Here is a 12,768-nt window from a genome sequence, read left to right as displayed (position 1 = left end):
TGCTTCTGCTTTTTTCCTCTGGAAATAGGTCATTATGTTTTTGAGCGAGTAGCTGTGCAGTTCAGTGACTTGGCTGGTGATGGGTTTCAGTTTGAATGCTGCCTGCAAGCATCATGCAGCAGTGGAAGAAAAATAAGCAACTCAAGTTTGTCCAACTCCAGCCATGAAAAATTGGTACTCCTAGTTGCTACGTGATATTTTCCAAAGACAAAAACTAATTCCAAGCTCAAGAAACTGAAGTGTTGTTGTTTAGTTGATGTCAGGGAAACTGTGAAGGTGTATTAGAGTTGCTTTATTTGCATTGTTTGCTTTTTCCTTGAGACAGAATGACCTACTGCTTGAATGGGTAAACCTGTTTGCTAGAACTTGATGTATAAAGTGTAATTTTTTATTAATAGGATACACATGAAGTAACATCTCTAGAGTAGCAGAAGCTTTCTTATTTACATTTATTTCAAAGTTGTACTCTTTAGAAGGGAATAAGTAGAGTTGTGTGCTCCAGTTCAGTACCAAGCACACGCCCACCATTGCTCTGGAGGGGTTCTTCACCTTGGTGATCCTAAGTTTAAGATAAATAAAAGCAGTATTTTTTCCTTCAAGCAACTCCGAGCTATGAGTGTGTAATTTTTAAGTGCTTCAGTGGCTTGTGTGTAACCCAGAGATTCAAGTCAGGAAAGCTGGTTTTCTCCTTTACAGTAAATGTCTCATTATTCACCCTGAGATGTGTTTGACAACTGCTGCTTATCATTTATTTGAGGAGATGCAGATACAGTATGTTTTGGGAGGAGAAACAGACATTTTCTTGTTTGGGTAGTTCTCTTTTGGTTCTGTTTTCCTTATATTGTTATTCCTTGGCTATGAGATTGATGTGTAAAAAGAGTCTGGAAAAACCTCTGTATCCAGGCACCCAGTACAACAATTCCAAACAGTTTGCCATTCATGAGAGAACTAATTATTTGCTGTTGCCTACATAGTGGAGGTTTGCTTTCTCAGAGGAGACAGGGTTGCCAAAATAAGTTAATGGTTGCTTTCTAGTTGGTTTTTTTGCTTTATTTTTGTGTGTTGGGGTTTTTTGTGTGTGGTTGTTTGTTTTTTTTAGTTTCAGAAAGACTTTTGTTCTTAACAATGCTTTCCTGGAAATAAGGATTTTTATATACATATATGTGTATGTATTTTAAAATATAGTGATATGGCTCGGTATTAAGTTGATTTTAATCCTGGGAAATAGTATCGGTAAACCAAATAAAGTGTTGTTTGTTTTTTTTCCTTTACGTAGTCTGACACTGCCAGAGTTAAGACACTGGGGGAAACAACTTATGGGTAATAAAACTAGTTAGCATGAGCATAGAGACAGTTGGTTATATAAAGATTACACAAAGAGAAGTTGAGATTAGAGATAAAATTGCTGTTGTTGTCAGGGGGATTTAAACAAACTGATTTGATGACACCCAGGGTTTTCTTCTGTGTATGTGTCCACTAGAGAAGAAGGTTTTGGGGCCTCAACGTCCAGTGTACTATGGAATTTGCTGAGGGTGTTTAGTCTGTCAGTGAAGAAGCCTGGCAAAGGTAAAGCTGTGTGTGTTTGCAGCACGCCTGGCTTTGCGGGGATGGTGTCACTCGTTAAAGACATGAGCTGCTGGGGTGGGGCCAGGGGAATGCCCAGGTTTGACACATTTGAAGGAGGATGCTGTGGCTGAGCCCTGAGTTCTGGGAGTTGGCATGTGTGGAGCTGTGGGTGTCTGTCCGGCTTCCTGTGCCTGAGGTCCTGTTGTCACCACATCACTGCAGTGATCTCCAGCTCTGAGTCACTGGGTGTCTGGGACTGCAGCATCCGTTAGTTCAGTGCTCATTTTGCTGTCATGCCCTGGATCCTGGAGCTCAAAAATGGGAATAAACTATGCTCTTTGACATGTATTTCTCCTTCAGACTTCTCTTATGAGAAGATGAATTTCTGCATAACTATTGGACCTTCCTCCTCAGAAAGGTCCCACAGATTCTCTTGAGGAACCTGAGTTCTGAAAATAGGTAGAACTTATTTCCCAGTGTTTTTTCTGTGGTTTGAGATTAGCAATCAAACTGCACGACTTTGAAAGCCTGTGTAATACAGGACCTGATTTTGTTTGATAAAAGAAAGTATGAATTAGCCTGTTCTTGATTGCCTTCTTTCAAGCAGGCAAGAAGCTTCTTTTCCAAACATGTTTCTTGTTACTTACTGAAAATAGATAAACATTTATCTTCCTTGTCTGTTGTCTTTTCATAGCTCTGCAGTTTGTATTTTTTTTGGGTGGTTATAATGCTGAAACAAAATCGATATCTTCCCACCCCAAACCAACAGTAAACCTGAGCAGTAACTTTGGAATATTTATTGAACAGAAACTCGGAGTAAACACAAAAGTGTCTGGTAGCTGCTTCAGAAGACTGATTCGTCTAAGAATTGATATTTACTTTTGGCGACCAGTTTGATGAGAGAGTTTTTGAATCTGAGCAGGTATGAAAAGCGTTTTCCTTCTGGAAAGCCGGTGACTCGACCTTTGATTCGTTTTCCTGGGAATGTGTTGCCAGCAGTGCCTTGGGCATCCATCCCTACCTACTTGTATTCTCTATGGGATGTGTTTTTGCCAGTCTGGATTCAATGTGAAATACATGGAAGGGTTATGGAGGGAAGGAATCAGGAGCATTTCTGTCTCGTGTCCCTTACTCTGATGCAGTGCTGAATCCACCTGGATCTTCCAGGATCATTGTTCTTCACCTCCTCCTACTCTTCAGCCACTTAGGCTACGCTGTAAATGGAGCTGCAGTGAACCTGGGATGCCCTTCTGGAATGAAGTGAGGAAGCTGCTGGATTTGAGCCTTTTAAAGCTTAGTACCGTACATGGGTGTAGCAAGTTCTGGTCACTGGTCCCAAAACACCTATATTCCAAGTGTTCCAAGTAGTATGGCTTTTATTCAGGACTTTGTATAAGCAAAACACTTGGAACTGATGTATGTCAGACAGACTGACTTGACCAAAACTACATAATAAAGCTCACTAGAAAAGTACCTGCTTTTTTTCAGTCACTGTATTATCCCTACAGCTTAAGATATTTTTTTTGGAGCAAGATTCACCCCCCCTCCCCCCTCTTTTAAAACTATGTCTGATTAGTTTCTTTGTATCTCAAAAACCCTTCTGTCAGAAAACCTTTTTTGAAACTGTTACTTTTAAAAATTTTTATCTTTTTATCATAGGGTTTACTTGACTGAGTTTAGAAGAATTTCCTCCTGTGTATTTAGTGCTGGGTTTCTGATTTATTTTTTTTGTGTGATGTTGTTCACCAAAGTATGGAGGAAAGTTCTCTTCTCTCTAGGAAGTAGCAGGACTGTTCAAGGTCCTTCTTTTGTAGCAATTATTCCTTGCAGTAGTAGCACCTCCTTCCCAGTGTCTCCCACTGTGGAGAGAACTTTCACAGCACAATTTGTTGTCGTCTTTCTGAAGGCGTTGCTGGAGAAGCAGCTCTGACTCCTGGCTCTGGTGGTTTGGGAAGGTACCATCTGCTCTGAGGTTTCAGCCTGAGCAGTGCTGGCAGAACAGAGGCTGTATTTTTCATTTGGAACTAAACTGCACTAACAACTTAAACTGTGGCACTGGGCTTGGGGCCGAGATAGCTGACGTGCACTGCTGCCTTTCCTGTCCCATACTCGGCCCCTCTCTGCTGGTTGCTGCCCTCCCAGAAACTGGTAAAACAAAGGCTAAACCCCTTTCCTCAGGATTCTGAGCCAGCCTTCAGCACCAGGATGGGCTGCTGCTGCCTTCAGGGAATAAACCTGACCTGATTGTACAGCTGTCTGTATGTTCTGATTGATGGCATCGGAAATAATTTCTTACGTTCTTAGCTTTAAGGTTTTCATCAGAAAGGATGATTAAAAAGATGAGACATGTTTGAGTTTAGTAGTAGGAGTCTGTTCTTAGATTTTGTATGTGTGTAATAGTTGACACTGTTGTTAGTTCTTAACATTTGTAGGAAAAGGGGAGTTGAAGTACATAACTCAGGAATGAGTAGAAAAGGAGTAAGTCATCCAACAGGACTAAAGCAAATGACAAAAGGGGAATGACAGAAACCATCCAATGACTGGAGGTGACTGGAAAGTCCAGAATATGTGTGTGTGTCTCTCTTCTTGTTTCTAACGAATAAGAAACCCCCTTCAGATGTTCTTCTCTCCCCCTTCCTCAAATAACCTTAATGCATGATTATTTCAGAGAAGTTTTTGTTCTTTTTACTGCTTTTCCTCAGAAGTGTTTACTGCAGTGTTAGATCATGTGGCCTTATAATGAAAATATAGAAAATGTTTCTCTTTAAATAGCTTACTACTTAAGGTGGTGTGAATCTCAATAGTCTTCATGAGACTCACAGTTATACAACTGAGTAAAGTTCACATCAGAGTTGAAGTTGTTTAATTTGAAAAAATGACTCGTTCACGATTTTTGGTACTCTAATTTGTCTCTGGCATTCAAATTTACTTTTGTTTGAAGACTGATCATAAAATATGGTGTATAAAGCTTTTCCTGAATGCCTGACCGGTTTGTGTTCGTGTTCTACTGCTAAACTGAAACTAAAGTGGCTTTGTACTGCAGTGGGAGACAGGGCATTCAGAGAGTAACACTTGGTGGCAGGTGGGAGTAGTCCACAGTGATAGGCTGAAATTCAGAGTTTTGAGGTGCTAATTTATTCAGCTGTATGGAAAAAGGTTTGTGTCTGCACTCTGTTGGTTTAAGCTGGTTGGAAAGGCAGGCTTGGAGTACACTCTTCAAGAAATTAAAGGCCTTGTAACTCAGCAGTAATTGCAGGAATGTGTCTGGTATGCTTTTTAAGGATCTGATCTGAATGAGGAGCTTGTAGTCATGTAAGGTTTATAATATTTCCTTTGTCTTTCAGATTAGAATTTGAGAGGTAAGAATTCTCTTACACTGCCTTTACCCGCATAGGACAAGAACAAATATTGTGTCTCTCAGTGTGTTTCTCTAGTTGCATTGTCATAATTTCCTTTGGCTTTGCAAATGGTACATTTTCCCCAGTTTTGTTATTGAACTGCTGCTACAGAAGACATTTCATAGTTCATAGTGTGCCTGGTGGTTCTTACTTCATTGCAGAAAGAAGAACTGGTGATACACTCATGTCTGCAGCCTGCATTTGGCTTTGATAATTAATATAGTAGAACCGGCTTATATTGTTATTTTGAGCTGACTTGTTTATTGCAAACAAGCTCTTCAGCAATGTTTTCACAACATTTGTTAAAAAGTAACATGGAATTAATAAACTGTTTATAACATACTTAAAATCTTGTGCATTAAAACTTTGTCTTTCTTGTGCCAGGAAGATCTTTGAGGTGAAGATGCTTTAAAAAGATTCACTCCAGTGGTGAATCCAGTACCCAGGTTTGGGTGGAGCTCAGATTATGTCATCTGTCAGGAAAATATTCCTGCTTGTGAGTTCATGCTTAGTCTGGAGATATGAAAGACATCAGGCTGTGCTAACCTGCTGATCCAAATTTGTAACCACTCTCTGAATATTGTAGCTGTTGTTTAGTGGCTTTCTTTTAAGGTGACTCTTCTAGTGAGTTCTTCTGCCATACAAGGCAGTTATCTGAAGGACTTGAGTTCTTCAGTTATTCCGGGATTTCCACGTGTAATTCCCTCACTCAGAACTGCAGTTTCAAAAATGATAGAAAATATTATGGTATTGAAAGTTGTGTGGTTGTCACACCTGTCTTGTGGTTTGAAATTGCTAAACTTTCTCTTATGGTTTACATGAGTAACACCTGCTCAGACTGGGGGGAACATGCACGGCTTTTTTTTTTACATTCTGTTTTTGTGGTTCCCTATAGCTGGACCTAAATTACCATCCTGTCCTTCATCACTGGGTGGTTTGGAACCATAAGAGGAGCAAAGGTGGCACAGTTCTGCTTTGTGGTGCTGCTGGGAAGGGCAGGGTGAGGCTCAACCTAAGGAATCAGGAAAGACATTCTGAGTTAGCGTAGGTGATACTGCCTTTATTTGGTGGATACCTACAGGAGCTGTCCCCATGCTGGAGTGCTCAGAATGGTTTCAGTTCTGTGTTTTTCTATGAACATGTAATTTTGAGGCTGACCATTATTTTGCTCTTTTCCTTTGTTTCTACATTTATTTTTTGTTGTGTAGACAAGGGAAAACTTGTTCTTGGTTTCCATAATACTTACAGTTTTGTTGTGGTTTGTGTTTATTCTTTTTTTTAAGTGGTGTGGTTAATTTTAACTGTTGCACGTGGTTTCAGGGAAATTTGCTGAGAAGGAGGTGATTGTGGGGTGGTGTCACTTTTGACTTCATCATCTGGAGACCTAAAGGACAGTAAAAGCCCCTGACATAATCAATTGCTAAATGTGTTTTTATGTGGAGAGCATACACTTCGGTGTGCAGATTTTGGGAATCTGTATGTTCACATGATCTGTGGTACTCTGAGTAAGGAACATACCCTGTATGAGGGAGAACCAAGGGCAAGAACTGGGGAGGCAGAGGGAGCAGACTCTGGAAGTGAAAGCTCTGAGGTGAACTTCCTCCTTTGTTATTGATACACTGAGATAACAGCCATTGTTGTTAAATCATAGGATTTTTAAGCACTGCCATAAAAATCATCAGGTTCCTTATACCATGAAATCACAGTTCGGGGAATATAGTAAATACAGTAATATAACTTCATGTTACATCTATTAACCTATGGTGTGCAGCTTCAAAACTCATTACTGAACATTTTTCCTTCTTTATTAGCTTCTGGTGGCAGGAGGAGAATACTGACCTGAGATGGAAGTCAAAACATCATTTAGCAAAGCCAGTAGGATTCCTGAAACTGTATCCCCATTAATTAATGAAGAATTTGTCTTGGTTCATCAGCAACCTGAGGACACCTCTGGAAAAGATGAAAAACCTCAGCTAAAGGTTTGCTATGATTTTTTTATTTTTTTTAAAATATGTAGCAAGATTTGTATTGATCAAAAGATTGCAACTTCTTTTGAATATTTAATTAAAGATACTTGTGTGTGCTTGAGGAGACTCTGAGACTGTGATTTTTGTCCTTGCTCATTCCCAATGACATTAACAGCTCGGATTAAGCAAATCTGTCCAAAAGTGGCAGTTGAGGTTTTCTTTTAATAACTTCTTCTTGTGTGTGTATTCTGTGGATTTGTATATTAGTAAAGGACTAAAAAGTTCTTTTCAAAGAATGAGGTTTACCTTAAAGCTTGAGAAATATTCTTTATTTAGGGATCAGAGACTCTGAATGCTGTTATCTCAAAAGCATAAAATTAGACTTCATAGGACTAGACCACAGAGGGTCTTGGGTTTTAGTTTTTAATTTAGTTTTCCTGCTTAGTGCTACTTTAGGCATGACTAAGACCTTTTTTAAAACCTCTAAACCTCTAAACAGCAGAATATTTTAGCACTTGGATGGCAACTGATTGGTTAATTGTACATTTCCCCACTTGAGTTGGAGTAGCTGATTTACTGGGTTTGGTCTGCTTGGAACAACAGAAATTTATTCCCCTTGAAATGACAGTAATGACTTGGTTTGTCACAGCCAGAACTGTTTGGGAGTTATTTACAGCCATGATTTCTGTCTGTATTGAACACTGGCTGCTTCTTTAGTCTGGAAAGGGGCAGGTAACCTGGAGGCAGAATTCATGATGCAGCCTTGACCATCGTTTTCCTTTGTCTGAAAAGCTGGTTCTTGTGAAAGGATGCATTTTTTTTTTTCCTAGGGAGATGTCTTGACATTGTTTTGCCCTTTCCTTAGACTTGCACCCCTCCTGTGGTGGGGGACAGTTGCAGAAACAACTGAAATGCACTGGATGTTACTAAGAAAGTAAAATTTTCTTTAATCTATAGCAAAGTCTGGCCTTTGCTCTGAACAGAGGATTTGAGTACACAAAGCAGTTATTCTAAGAGAGGTCTGTAGTTGTCTGATGGATGGTTGTTGGATTAGCAGTGAGAACATGAGCATTATATGTAATGGGATGTGACACTGGATTGTATTTGACTTAATATCGTTGATTCTTAGCGCGTTGTCTCATTCAGCAAAGTTTCTTAACTTTTGCCATGAGCAAGACTGTATGTTTGAAAAATAACAGTGAAAATAAAACTACAAATACCTTTAAAAATTTCCTTGTGCTTGCAGGTATTTTCCAATGGAGATGATCAGTTGGAGAAGGCAATGGAAGAGATTCTGAGGGATTCTGAGAAGAACCAAAATGTCTATGCTCTCCAGGAAGGTTGCAGTGATGGCAGTGGCCAGACTGCTGCAGACGGCCCAGCAGGGCAGGCAAACCCACCATCTCTGCACCTTGTTTTGGACCCTTCTACAACAGGTATTGCCTGGGTGCTTCCCCCTTTAGTCACACAAGGCAAGGTTTTCTTTGTGCACTTTCAAGTTAATCTTAAAACGAATATAAAGCTTTCTGGAGCTTCATTCCAAAATTCTATTGGGACTTCCTCTTCTTATTAGTTGAGGATTATAGATAGGAATAGATTATCATCAGATTGATGCCCTGTGCTGCTCTGGTTGATAATTTTCATTTTGTGTCCAGCCCTGGATGAATTGGAACTAAGGGTCATATGATTTGCTGAATGGATGACAGTGATAGTTGAGGTGGAGCTGCTGCTGCTGGGGAACCAGAATTTTCAGGGCAGTGTTCACTGGCAGTGCTGCCTGCGAATGAAATACACCCTGAGTAACCTGAGACTGTTCAGCTCTGCTCCTGTAGCCAGGTAGCAGTAAGGCCAGATTTGGATTTGATATAGGAATTATTGTGGTACTTTTCTGGTGTTTGAAGTTTTGGTGAAAAGGGAAGGAGTTAAAGCTTTTTAGGTAAACTATATTGTGTATATTTTATGTAAAATATATTGATGTGTGTGTGTGTATATATATGTATATATATAAAGGTACAATATAAAACATATATATTCCATTACATATATTAGGAATACAAGGCTCTGACCATCTCCTTATGCCTTGAATTAGAATTCTTTTTACCTCAGCAGCATGCAGAACACTTCTGTGATATTCTGTTAGATAATTCCCACAGCACCTCTTGGTAAATAAAAGAAAGAAGGTTTTGTGGTAGAATAAGATAGACAGTTTATGTGAAATGGAAACACCCATCTCTTAATTACACGTGTGCTGTATTTTTGAGAAACTTACCTTACTGGCTCCCTGCTTGACATGCTTCAAACAGAACACAACCTTTAGCAAGAACAAAGAAATACTTGCAGATACCTTCCCCTTGCCCCACTCCAACCCCAACAGGAATAATTCAGTTTTGCAGCCTTTATGATTTAAGCGTTTTGGCAATATCATCTCTAGTATAAAATAGAAATAACAGGGCAGATTACTTAAAAAGGTTTGGAATGTCTGTGCTGTGTTCTAGTGCTTGCTGAAGGGAATCAAGAGGCAATTTGTCCCCGTGCCACACTTGGCAACGTGCAGTAGATTAGAACAGACTTCACGTTAATATTAATCTGCCAGGTGGATTTCTTACTATTGGAGCTGGGCTATCGACTCTTGTATCCATCCCTAGAAAACGTAGGAGACTTTGCTACGGAATTCATTCAGAAAAAAACTGTGTAAAAGTAAAAGCAAATGGTTAAAGAAGTGGTTTCTTCATTTCCAGAAGTCTCTGCCCCAAGGCCGTGCTCTCCCAGTGAGCCCCTGGAAGAGGACAGCGTGTTGTTTAACAAACTCACGTACTTGGGCTGCACAAAGGTGTCAGCCCCTCGCAATGAACCCGAAGCTCTCCATACCATGGCAAACATGAAGTCCTCCAGTCAAGCCCCTCTACCTGTAACTCTCTATGTTCCCAACATTCCAGAAGGCTCTGTAAGGTAACACACCAAGCGTTTTGTTTGTTACTTGAGCAGACACATAAGAGGTGGTTTCTGACTTGGCTGCTCGCACAGGGAAGCAGAATTGCTGGATTTGTGCCTGAAGTTGTGCTGAAGACAGTTAATTTTGAGAAATTCCTTTGAAGCAACAAAACATGAGCTCAGATTTCCCCTGCAGTGCATGACTGGTAGTACAGTTGCCATACAGTGTGAGCAAAAGCACCTCCTTCTACAGCATCTCTGTTCAAATGTGATAATAAGAGAGATACTGGAAAGGGAGAGCTGATAATACTTCCAACCTCCCTGGTCTGTAATGCCCTCCAAGGTATATGTGTTGAGAAAACAGGAGTCCTACTGGCCTTGGCTTTGCTCCAGAAGTGTTAGTTTTAGACCCTCCCACAAATGTGGTGGAGTTGAGGTGCTGATCTGTGTTTGCAGCCACTGCTGTGCCCAAGCCAGCTCAGACCTGCATGTGCCTCACGATGTAGGTGCTGACAGTCTCTAGAAACTAGAAAACATTTACTTTTCTCACGTGATAAGGGTCTTTTAATTAGTGATGAGAGAGTCAAGGGTTCTTAATCAGGATGCACTACAAATGCACCTGTAGCAGTCTTGAATCCAGAAGTGGGGAGCATCTCAATATCCAAGGTTTTATTTTTAAGCTCAGATACCAAGGCACCTGAAGGATATGTTTAGATTTCCTTCCTTGCCTGAGCTTATTTGACTACCATCTTCTGGAGGAAGACAGAAGGACCTTCAAGCACCTGTATTATTTTCTTCCACTTTACTCTTTAAATGCAATTTAATATTTCCTTCAATGGTACACAATATTTCATTTGAATTAGGGAATTACACTCCAGGCTCTTATGATGGCAACTGTCACCCAGACACAAGATGTTGGGTGTTGTCATGGTTTGAGAGCCCTAAAATCCAGTTCTTGAGTCCTAACCCCCCTCCCACATCTCAACCCAGTGTGAGATGGGTTTTCCAGACACCAATTACCAGCAGTAATTAAAGTTTAGATCCTTGTTTATCTGATTGCAGAAAAGCCTTTTAGTGAGGCCTGCCTGTCGTACTGACTTGTTCCTTTGATCTTCCCTTCTCCTTTCTGTGCCAGAATAATAGATCAGTGCAGCAACGTGGAGATTGCCTCGTTCCCCATCTACAAGGTGTTGTTCTGTGTGCGTGGGCAGAGCGGGACTGCAGAGAGCGACTGCTTTGCATTTACGGAAAGCAGCTGTGGAACAGAAGAGTTCCAGATCCATGTTTTCTCCTGTGAGATTAAAGAGGCCGTAAGTATTAAAATACTGCTCTTACCCCTTTTACCAAACGTCATTTAAGAGGTTGTTCAGATGTGGAAATGGTATATAGTACCTTGAAAAATATGTTAGCAGTCATACATGAATATTAATATAATTTATTTCTTTTAGTATTTCAATACAACTCCAAAGTGCACCGTTAATGGGAAGATTTAGAAATCTTAAGGTTAAGACAAATACTCTGTTTTTCAGGCCTCATTTGGGTATGTTTCAAACTAAAGTTGCAATGTAGACCTTTTGAATTACAAAGAACCATCTTACAGTACCATTCCACACATATTTTAGGAAGAACTATGTGACAGTTTAGGAGAAAAGGACTTTTTAGGGTAGAAGAATAAAGGTTGAAAAAGAAGAAATCTTGGTTTTTGACATCTGCCAGAGCAAGCTGTATGTTGTGTTGTTACACAACCTGAAAAGTACAGTATCCAGGTCCTCTAATGAGCTGCATTCCTGATCTTGTAATTTATATTAACTCACTGAGCATGACGTGAGCAGGGAATGTGACAGGAATGGAAATGGGGGATGTTACTGAATTGGCTTAGTTATTAAACACCCGATGCTGAGTGTTTTGTGTTACATGAGGCATGTTTGTGTTCAGCATAAGAGACGTAACAGTGTTTCTGTGACCTCCAAAACCACATCACAATACCCCAGGAAAAATACTCTTATTTTGGGTTAAACTCTTGATTCTTTGACTTTTCTGCAGGTCAGTCGGATTTTATACAGTTTCTCCACAGCATTCAAGCGTTCATCCAAACAGGCATCTGACCACGTGAAGGACTTTGTTCTTCCCACTCCAGACAGTGATGTGTACACTTTCAGTGTCTCCTTAGAAGTCAAAGAAGATGATGGAAAAGGAAATTTTAGGTAATCAGAAAGGAAAAGGAAAAGCAGAGAGCTCTTTGAAAAAAACACACAGCTGCTTTTGGAATGCATGGCCACTGTGCTGCAGCAAAATTCATTTGACATCCTTTCATGAGAAGACTTGTTATAAAAAGGAAGCTGTTGTTTTGCTTTTACAATTTTCTTCTCTGTGTTTTTTTCTGTAAAAAGATTAAAATCCAGGATACTTTTCTTCAAGTTAATTTCAATGTATGATTTCAGGTAGGGATGCTCAAGGTGTGCCTGTGTAAATGGAAGAGATGGTAGGAAGTGTGTTAAAAACTTGAGTCAAAACAATTTTCTTGAGTAAATACAGTGATCTCTTTTTTAATTTTTTTTAAAGAGCTAATAAACTTCGAATTTATTGGAAATTTAGAAAATGTGAGCTCTTTTCTGTGTTAAACAGTTCATGTTCTATACCTGTACTTAAGAATGTTTCTATTCTTTTAGCCCTGTGCCAAAGGATAGAGATAAACTGTATTTCAAGCTTAAACAGGGAATTGAGAAGAAAGTTGTGATCACAGTTCAGCAACTCTCAAACAAAGAACTGGCCATTGAAAGGTAAGAGTCTTGTAAAAATGGTGAAGGTTAAATTTTTGAAAGAACAGTATTTAATGCACTTTCCTCTGACTTTATGAGGTATGTGACAGAAAAAAATACAGCAATAACACAAATATGATTGCACAA

The 12,768-nt window shown here is 39.8% G+C and overlaps 1 protein-coding gene across 7 annotated transcripts in view; it reads left to right on the top strand.

Annotated features, from left to right (window-relative positions):
- The window catches only part of RABGAP1L (RAB GTPase activating protein 1 like), a 245,133-nt gene that overhangs the window by 27,311 nt on the left and 205,054 nt on the right, over window positions 1–12,768 (top strand). For 6 of the 7 annotated variants that reach the window (XM_039380095.1, XM_039380097.1, XM_039380094.1 and 3 more), the window contains 6 exons: window positions 6,776–6,943; window positions 8,178–8,367; window positions 9,670–9,880; window positions 10,998–11,172; window positions 11,906–12,066; window positions 12,532–12,642. In XM_039380095.1, the coding sequence (XP_039236029.1) occupies window positions 6,809–6,943; window positions 8,178–8,367; window positions 9,670–9,880; window positions 10,998–11,172; window positions 11,906–12,066; window positions 12,532–12,642 (983 nt within the window). In that variant the 5' untranslated portion in view covers window positions 6,776–6,808. The remainder of the gene's footprint in view (window positions 1–6,775; window positions 6,944–8,177; window positions 8,368–9,669; window positions 9,881–10,997; window positions 11,173–11,905; window positions 12,067–12,531; window positions 12,643–12,768) is intronic. The other variant, XM_039380098.1, reaches the window with a different exon arrangement.

Source organism: Pipra filicauda, unplaced genomic scaffold, assembly GCF_003945595.2.
Source record: "Pipra filicauda isolate LSUMZ 115617 unplaced genomic scaffold, ASM394559v2 scaffold185_size1782982_pilon, whole genome shotgun sequence".
NCBI classification, from domain to species: Eukaryota; Metazoa; Chordata; class Aves; order Passeriformes; family Pipridae; genus Pipra; species Pipra filicauda.
This window is presented reverse-complemented; position numbering and strand designations above follow the sequence as displayed.